Below are 10458 nucleotides of genomic sequence, written 5' to 3' on the forward strand. Positions count from 1 at the left end.
AAATGCAGAAGCCATTGACATACAATGCGGGGATGACCTGCAGTCTGACAGAGATCATTAGCACATTGATAGTGAAGAGGAAGAGCTTAACACTCAGCATGTAGCCCTGTGGGACACCATTCTCTTTGACCAGCGGGGCACTGCTGAGTGATGTAAAAACTGTACGCCAGAACACCAGTAGGATAGAAAGCCAATGAATAAAAGTACATATAGAGACTCACATGTTACAGTCATTGAGGGTACGTAAAATGTGAGGGCGACAAGCAGTGTCATATGCATTATATAGGTATAAAAAGAATGCAATAAGGGGTTGACATTTAGAAAAATTCTTTCAGATTGCTGTTTTCAACCTAACCAAATGGTTGGTTGTGGTTCATCCCTCCTGTGACAGAAGGCCACGTGATTCAAGAACTCAGCATAATCGTTGGGTTACCATCCTCTCATGCAATTTATAGAACATGGAGAGGTTAATTCATTGGCAGCTGTCAATGGATATTAAGGTTTTGCATCACTTAAGGATCAGGATGATGACACTATCTCACCATTCCAAATGCAGAACATCTTCTAGCCAAATATGGTTGCAAACCCTGGGTAGACGGCATCTTTGATGAACATTCAGATGGTGGACCTTCTGATTATGAGTAAAATAGGCACTGGGGCTGTATCATATGTTGAGACAAGAGCCTGAAGCAGTACCTAATCAGTGAAAGGTTAATTACATCATTTTGTGTAGCTGGGTGTGAAGGATAAAGAGATGTCTTCAACTTGTCATTTTTGCCTTACAAAGACAGCCGGGTAAGAAGACCATGCAACGTAGGTTGCAAGGGGTTCAGCAAAACCCGATCCACAGGTGCAAATACCACTCTGAAGGTAGAGGTCTGAAAGAGCTGTTAATCTTTGGTGCCCGGGGGAACTTGGCTTGCGCCTGGGATGAGGAGGAATAAATTCCCATGAAGGAGATGCAGCATTCACAATATTACTTTTTACTGTGTTTCATTAGATACCAAGTCTTAGCTTGAACCCAGTTACAGGTGAGGTGGGTGGTCTGTGAAGGATGCCACCTGAGAAACTGCATGGCCCTTTGATGATCCTGAATGGTTATTGCAATGTCTTTTGTCTGCCATGGTACTGGCCAGTGATCAAGGGAGGCTATAGAAAGGGGAATAGCAGTTACAGTGCCACATTTGATCACAATGGAGATGACTTCCACTACCCCATTGATGCAACTGCAAGGAAGTGACAGGATCACTGGAAAGCTGTTACTATGACAAAGATCATTGTGTAAGGAAAATTGTAACAAAGCCACATAATTAGGGGAAACTTGAAAAGGTGAAATGGTCAGCACTGATGTTGGCATGAGTACTGTCACTGAGGGACAGAGATCAAGATCAGGAAGAAGCTTGTCCTACTAGACAAAGCAGTACTTCTCCATATGTGGTGATGCATACAGAAATCCCCAACTTGAAGAAAGAGGGGAGAGAGTGGTCGGATTAAGGTGTTCATCTCCAGGTAAATAAGTGTTCTGCCTGGAGGTAAATAAACATGATGACTGCTGGAGTCATTTGCAATCACACTGGTTCCTCTGCAGTACAAAGTGGAATCCACTCACTGATGACAACTGTGTGAACTAATGTACAGACCTACACAGTATGCTTCCAACAGAATGAACAGTAACCACAATGAGTGGAGGAATTGTCATCAGTGATGCACATTTCTTGAAGAGCAACAAGAACTTGTTGTTGTAGTTCTGGCAGATGATAGTAATATCCATTGCAGTTTTATTGGATCAGCACATTCAGGGTGTCCTGATTAGCTGTGAAGGGACCAGGAAGACAAGTAATACTTCACAATCACTATCTGTCACTGAGGGAAGGGCTGGGTGGGGCGGTCACCAAAGTAGATCTTTCCCAAGATTTCTTCTTATTCTCTTTCATAATTTATGCTGAATGAGATCAGTAGGGTCATTCTGCAGTCAGCTTCAAATGTTGGTTCTTGTGAGATTCAGTGGGTGTAGCAATGAATTCTGATCTTTTCTGGAAGTGAATTCCGTCAAAAAAGTGGATAAATGTGCAAATGTCTACTTTGTCATCTGGCACGCCTCAGTGTACACGACGTACAAAGTAGATCCCTCACCTCATCAAGTGTTTATGTAGTTCATCTGTCTGTAGCATTAGAGGCTGCAGTGGAAAATGCTGTGACTGTGACTGTAACTAGTACACTACCAAGTTGTTTACAAGAGAGTGACACCCATAACTGGGTAGGATTCATCGCATTAACTAACATGGAACCAATTCGCAATTTTCTAAGGGAAGAGAGTTCACCAAATTCACTTTCAGTATTATCCACTAAAAAAAGAAACATTGGTTTAGTAGTGAGAAAGGACCCTCCATCTGTTTGGGTGCAAAACATTACCTAAAGGGAATAATTGTCCACAAGTCACTTAGTTTTGTTTTCCTTGTATGGAGTCGCCAAGCATGGAAGTTCCTAGGTCACAACAATCGGCACTAAATTGTGGTCTTTCTAAAGAGACTGCCAGAACATCACAGCCACCAGTGGATAACTTTGGGCATTTGACGATGCCAGATATCTGCCTCAGTGGCACCCACTCCAAATGAGGGCTCTCTCCACAGGTGCCACCCAGGCAGAGAAAAGGCCACCTGGTGTGTGACGGCTAGCGCCTGGATTTTCAGTGACCCCAAAGGGACCTCAATATGTGCAAGGGGTGGATTTGTGTGTGTGTGGGCGGTGACACCTCAGACATCAACAGTGTGATTCCTGAATGGTCCTGGGTGCCTAAAACCTGCCATATAGACTGACTACCATATTAGGTAGTGGGTGACCTTTGTTCACAATCTCTAAAATATTTTAAAACCCTGGAGGTCCAAATCCACACATGGACTGAACTTAAATTATCCAAACCACATGGTGCAAAATAAGAGAACAAAGTAGGAGAAGCCAAAATTGTCTTATGTGTGAGTTAGGTTGACAGCACGGAATCTCCAAAGTATAAGTCAGAGAAAAGGCGTAGTCAGGAAGTAAAATGGCAGCACAGAAAGTGGGACAAATGGCACTGGCTTGGTATCCAACAATTGTCATGCTTGCACTCACAAAAGATTTGTTAGCCCCCTGGGTGTATAATTTCATTTTTTGCAGACATGTAACAGCTAGGGATTATGAACATAATTGCACGAGCATTTCTGCTCTGTGTGCTCTGAAACCATGTACATTCCACTGAATGAAATATTTATGGAAGATATACATCTATTGCATTAGCGGCAATTACTTTGTCAGCTTCAAGTGCATCGTTTTGTATCCGAAGGCTATTATAGTTAAGAAGCAGAATGATCCTCTTCCACACTTTTTCTTAATTAAGGTTTTCCTCCCCAGGTCAACAACCTGTCTATAATGTAGAGGGTGAATTAGAAATTTGTGCTGGTGATATGGAGGACGGCAAAGTGATATTTCTGCTTGGTGTTGCCATTAAGGAGGATCTCAGAGTTGGGGAAGGGGCAGAATGTTTCTCTTTATTTGTCTTCTTAGTTGCTTTGTGTTTGTTGGACAAGGATCTCGACTTTTGCTGACCAGATGTAAGCGGGAAATCTTTTCAGGAGCATTTTTTCTCAAATTTCCATTTTCCTTTATGAGTTATGAGAGAGACTTCCTATGTTTTGCTGAAGGTTTTCTAGTATGCTGTGCAAATACAATAGTTACAGATAAGGATGCTCCTTTAGTACTTGGGATTTCTGACACTAAACTGGAGGTTGCAGGTCTGTGTGGTAAAACACTTGTTTGTTTGTGGCATAGTGAGGACAGTACTGCAGTTGCTGGATGGTGGTAAGGAAGGCTTCCAAATGACAAATATTCTCCAAGCAATAGAAAGGGAGACACTTTCCTTTACTGGCGTCTTCTGTATAGCTCACTTGTCACAATACACAGATCATCTGTGGGATGAAGTGGAAAGTCTCCTGTGCAGTAACATTGCAGAAGGAAGGGGATGCAATCTTACTCCTGAGCATCTCTGCCACAAATTACAGATTTGGCTGCATTTTCGTAGGACATACGAGTATGTTTGTAGTATTGACTCTGGTAACAACACACCAGGTTAAATATATAGGGTCTTACATATACAAGGTCTAGCTACAGATACACAACAGTTTGTTATCTATCTTCTTGGTAACTTGATGAACTTCTTTTACTCCCTAATCAGAATATAACCTCAGATTTCCCACTTGGTTATATCGTCATGCACCCAGATAGTAATAACGCCATGTGAGTAATTCAGTGGTTGATGGGCATCTATACAAATATGGGCCTGGTGATGGCACTGTCTGTTTGAATTAATGGTTCTGTCAACTATTGCAGTATTTATTAGGAAACTAGCTTCAAACCTTACAGGTTCATTTTCAAGCCTGGCCTGAGGCTGCACTGACAGTGCTTGATGTTAATATTAAACATTGAGTGGCAACACATGCCATGACTATTAACAAGTCAAAATCACAAACTCACCCATTAATAAATGTGTTGAGGAATTTAAATAAAGTTGTTGCTCTCTGTCAACAAAATGTTGAAACTGAATAATGTTGTTGTTGTGCTTTTCAGTCCAGAGATTGGTTTGGTGCAGCTCTCCATGCTACTCTATCCTGTGCAAGCTGCTTCATCTCCCAGTACCTATTGCAACCTACATCCTTCTGAATCTACTTAGTGTATTCATCTCTTGGTCTCCCTATACGATTTTTACACTCCACACTGCCCTCCAGTACTAAATTGGTGATCCCTTGATGCCTCAGCACATGTCCTACCAAACTATCCCTTCTTCTAGTCAAGTTTTGCCACAAACTCCTCTTCTCCCCAATTCTATTCAGTACCTCCTCATTAGTTACGTGATCTTCCAATCTGATCTTCAGCATTCTTCTGTAGCACCACATTTTGAAAGCCTCTATTCTCTTTTTGTCCAAACTGTTTATCATCCATGTTTCATTTCCATACATAGCTACACTCCATACAAATACTTTCAGAAATGACTTCCTGACACTTAAATCTATACTCAATGTTAACAAATTTCTCTTCTTCAGAAAAGCTTCCTTGCCATTGCTAGTCTATGTTTTATATCCTCTCTACTACAACCATCATCAGTTATTTTGCTCCCCAAATAGCAAAACTCATCTGCTACTTTATGTGTCTCATTTCCTAACCTAATTCCTTAAGCATCACCTTATGTAATTCGACTACATTCCATTATCCTCGGTTTGCTTTTGTTGACATTCATCTTATATCCGCCTTTCAGGACATTGTCCGTTCCATTTAACTGCTCTTCCAGGTCCTTTGCTGTCTCTGACAGAATTACAGTATTATTGGAAAACCTCAAAGTTTTTATTTCTTCTCCATGTATTTTAATTCCTACTCAACAAAAAATTGTTTTGTTTTCTTTACTGCTTGCTCAATATACAGATTGTATACCTTAGGAGATAGGCTACAACCCTGTCTCACTCCTTTCCCAACCACTGATTCCCTTTCATGCCCCTCCACCCTTATAACTGCCATCTGGTTTCTGTACAAATTGTAAACAGCCTTCGCTCCCTATATTTTACCCCTGCCACCTTCAGTATTTTAAAGAGAGATTCCAGTCAACACTGTCAAAACTGAATAATAGAGCTCCATAATCTAGATGGGAGCATGACTACATTGGGGCTGTTATTGTGTCTATTACTCACCAACAGACAATCATTAACATTTAACAAAACACAGAAATATTTCTATGCATAACACTATTAGGTAGTGAGCTGCAGCTGGAAGAGTTGCTATTTTATTAGCTTCATTCCACTTCCATTTGTTTAACAGAGACTGAATAGATAAATTTTGTGTACTCATTATGGTTTGATTGCCATGACTGCCAGCATCTCTGATGACATGCTCCATCCCTATAAGTGTTCCCCCACATTGGTACCAACCCACCTCTGCTGATTCCAATTCCCAAATGCCAAGCACAGGAGGAACCAACTACTGGTTCACAAGGTATCAGCTTAGGCCCTTCCCTGGGCCTTGTCTTTAGCGGGGATACATATGAACTTTACCTGTCAACCTGGATGCTGTAAATTATGCTTTACGCAGTTACCCCTTATGAATCAAATATGTGAGCCAGCCTTCAGGAAAGCACAGGGAGTAGAAGAGGTAAGAAGGAAGACCTGAAACATTGAAGTGAAGGAGGAACATAAGAAGTCTGTGAATAATACAGTGGGAGTAGGTGGCAGTGTCAGAAGTGGGCACAAGGGCCAAGTGGGAAACATGAAGACAGACATTAGGGCCTGACATAGAGAAAGAGAAGCAATGTCACAGCCAGCCACTTGCTTACCAGACGTGACCCTCCTAGGTCAGGAAGGGGTGGGGAGGGGGAGGAGAAAGTAAGTAGAAGGATAGACCTGCAAGCACTCAGGTCCTGTTTTTGCCTAGCACATATTCTGAAAATAATTGTAAGCTCACTGGAGGGATCAACACAGGCACTCCAAGGTGTCTAAAAGGAGTGGTGTAACACTCAACAGTCAAATAACACATCAAAAGAACAGTGGTCACAAAGACTGACAGAGAACCAAGTAGCCTACCATATCTTTCAATGACAAAGTTTAAAAGCTGACAGAACTGTTACTGTAGCAACTCAAGGTCCATCTCAACAAGTCTCTGAATTAACATTTCAAAGGGACCTACATACAACTGACATCTGGAAATGGTTACATAAAAAAAGGTCACTGCTAAAAGTGGCATATGGGGCTTCCATATTCAATGGTCCAAATACCATAGGAACTGAACGGGAGCTAAATGGACACATTGGTATAGTCCTGTGAGTCATGATTTTACCTCTTTTTAAATGATTCAATACGCCAAGTGCATCAATAGCTCAAAGAGGCATTTAACGTTCAGCATCTGGAGGGTGCAATTCAGGACAGAGGAAATAATTTTGGGAGCATTTTTTATCCCTGATTTGGTCCACTAATTAACGATATTGTGAATGTGAACCAAGAACTTTATTCTAACATTCTCAGTGACAAAGTGTTCTTCCACATATTCATGATAAGGACAATGTGGGCACTCTGTCTTCCAAGATTACAACAGTCATGCTTTAATTGCTGCATGCTTCCATTCCTGGTTTAATTGACACTCAGGCAGCATATCACACCTTGGCCACTAAATCATCAGATCTTAATGCAAATGGTCTAGGACCATTTGGAACTTTGGATGAAATGTAGCAATTAACATCTCTCTCTTGAAGGTGTGTGCAGCATACATATTGGGACTTTAAGGTTGCAATAACATACAGCCATCCCCCCCCCCCCCCCCGGCCTCCATCCCCCACCCACTTAAGCTCATATTCGTTACTTTGTGTTATCCTGTAGTGTTGTTGGTGATGTCATTCGCTGGTCATTTCTTGAAGGTCAGATCTCCACCATGTTAATGACATCATCCATTAACTGGCTCAGTATCATGCTGTTATCTAAGTGCAGTTCTTCAAAAGTCTAACATTGAGTATGAACTAAGACATTGTAAATCCATATAAATTCGAAAGGAAATAAAAATGTTTAGTATTACAGTAGCTTCAATTTCAACAAATTATCTAATTACTTAGTTTCAAGGAATAGACAGTCTTCTCACATGGAAAGCAAGTTGCAACATTTACTGTAAATAGCTTTCTGGCTTGACATGTGCAGTTAACGGTTATTTCTTGATAAATATAGGGATGATGTGTGACTATTATGCAAGTAGTAGGTAACAGACAGGAAACTTTTTATGTAACTGAAGGAACAGAGCTTTCTTGCAAATTTTATTATATTTAGTGCAGCCTATCTATGCACAAATAGTATATAACTAAATAGTTATAATACAGTGATATGACTGTAGCTGTTTATGTATAATTTGACTAGTTACACATCTTTGAAAGTTCTCGTTCATAGTGGAATATAAAGAACAAGAGTGAATAGTGCTTGAGCAAAGTAAGTATTTCTTGCCTAAGGGATAATTTGTCTTAGAAAATTAAAACATTTAATGGATATAAACTGAAATTAAGAGGCAATGCCATCAATTAAGGATACAAGCGTTCCCCATTCAGTTTGTTACATGGATTCGACGTTTTGAATCTAACTGAATCCAAAGGATTCCTCAGGTAGGCCTATAAGATTTATATTTATGGTAATGAGTAGCAAGATGAACAGTCAATTTCTTAATAATACTTCGCTAAAGCGGGTTAACTGAATCTACCGATACCGGTATAGAATAGGTTAGAAGTCGACAGTTTGGTTGTGAGTTTGCGAAGTTGCGTCAAAGGTTTCAATTAACATGGGTGCACTACTGAGTGGTTTCCGAAATTAAATCCTCGATGAAAGCACTCCACTCACCTGTTTATTGGAATCATCAAAAAATACATTTGTAACTTTGCTCACAGCTTCGAAACGGATCGGATTCGGTGAAAGCTCCAAATAATATTTCTCCCGACTGGTATCTGCAGCCATTCTTCTTTCTCACTTCCGACTCCTCCCCCCACACACAAACAAAACGAAAACACGCCACCACTTCAATGACAGCAGTACATAAACAATTCACTGATTACGTTTGAGACAATCGATTAAGCCACGTCGCATCGAAATAGAGGTCAAAGATCGATTTGCTATCGACATGTTCAACATTTTTACAGCATTGGTCCGTACACTAGCAAACAGTGCCGACCCCTATTTTTACGCTGAATGACAAACTGGACTATGCTTAAGTTAAAATGAAAAGTCGAGATCGCAATAACATTTGTTTATTAACCGGTTTCGGCTTATGTCAAAGCCATCTACAGAATTATTGGCCCCATATGGCTGGCGCTGGCGGTTCCTCGGTTTTCTTGTGATACCACGATGATACACATAGGGGGCCAATAATTCTGAAGATGGCTTTGACATAAGCCGAAACAGGTAAATGGTTCAAATGGCTCTGAGCACTATGAGACTTAACATCTGAGGTCATCAGTCTCCTAGAACTTAGAACTACTTAAACCTAACTAACCTAAGGACATCGCACACATCCATGCCCGAGTCAGGATTCGAACCTGCGACAGTAGCAGTCGCGCGGTTCCGTACTGAAGCGCCAAGAACCGCACGGCCACAGCAGCCGGCTATTTAATAGTACTTCTTCGGATTCGTAGAGAGTATTTGTAACGTATTGCAATCTGCGTTAGTCAAGTACATCTCTCGTCCGGCCCAGTAGCCAGCACCAGCTGTGCGACCATGAGAACCAACATCTCCTCCCCTTCCAACTCCACAGCAAGCTACGTTTTTACTGCAGGGTGACAACTCATAATAATTTGATATGTAACAGACAGTAACTTTCGCTGCACCTGCCTGTCGTTCCCATATGGATGGATGGATTGTTTGTATGTACGATGGTTGAATGAAAAGTAGTGCCTCCACCTTCGTTAATTGGGACTGGATGGGAATACTTTAATAAATCAAACGCAGAAATAATCCTTAGACTGTGATCTTTAATTACCAAAATTCACTTTTCCATATAATCACCAGCCAATTGGACACATTTCTGACAACAAAGAACACGTTTCCTGAAGCCATCACAAAAGAAGTCGACACTCTGTTTCCGCAACCACAGTCTCACAGTTCTCTCAACTTCTTCATCAGAAGCTTAATGATGTCACACAGATCGTCTTTCATTATCAGAAACAGATAGAAGGCTGTGGCGGCATGTGAAGTGCGTGGTTTGGCATTGTCATACTACAGGAAAACATTTATCTTTTTTTTGAACCCTTGTTAGCCATCGTTTCAGAGTTTGCAGCATTGTGATGAATTGCTCTGTAGTTATTGTTGTTCCACAATCAAGGAAATCTACATGGAAAACACCATTTGCGAGTATTGGGGCAAGGGTGTTCTGGAACACTCTGCATTGTTGCCAGATGTATCCAAGATAGCGGCGATGACGTCATCCAAGATGGTGTCGTGTAGACTTGGCAACAGCGCAAGACGTCATTCAAGATGGCGGCCATGACATCATTCAAGATGGTGAATTTCGGCGGGAAGTTTGAATTTTGGCGGGGAAGTTTGAATTTTGGCGGGAAAGTGCCACACCCCACCTCCCTAAGAAAAATGGCAGGAAGTTTAAATTCCAACATGATGATGCAACACACCACGGTTATCTCTACTAAGCAAAGAAAATCGCGGGAAGATAGCTCACTTGTGTTACCTCCACTACCCCAAGTCATCCGACCGCCACTTCCTCCTATGAACTGGCACCAGGTTTGAATTTTGGCGGTAAACAAAGATCACTTGTGGTTTTGCTAACAACCTAAGACAATCGCAGGAAGATAGGTCACTTGGCCTAACTCCACTAATCTAAGTCACCCGACCACCAACTCTTCCTGCAAACTGGGGCCAAGTTTGAATTTTGGCAGTAAAGAAAGGTCACTTGGGGTTTCACTACCAACTT

General features: G+C 41.4%; 1 protein-coding gene across 1 annotated transcript in view; it reads right to left on the reverse strand.

The window, feature by feature from the left end:
- The window catches only part of LOC124606866 (regulator of MON1-CCZ1 complex), a 97613-nt gene extending 89019 nt beyond the window's left edge, over nucleotides 1-8594 (reverse strand). The window contains exon 1 of the mRNA XM_047138953.1: nucleotides 8382-8594. Within this exon, the coding sequence (XP_046994909.1) occupies nucleotides 8382-8495 (114 nt within the window). The 5' untranslated portion in view covers nucleotides 8496-8594. The remainder of the gene's footprint in view (nucleotides 1-8381) is intronic.
- Between the last annotated feature and the right edge of the window lie 1864 nt (nucleotides 8595-10458).

Source organism: Schistocerca americana, chromosome 3 (genome assembly GCF_021461395.2).
Source record: "Schistocerca americana isolate TAMUIC-IGC-003095 chromosome 3, iqSchAmer2.1, whole genome shotgun sequence".
In the NCBI taxonomy this organism is placed as follows: domain Eukaryota; kingdom Metazoa; phylum Arthropoda; class Insecta; order Orthoptera; family Acrididae; genus Schistocerca; species Schistocerca americana.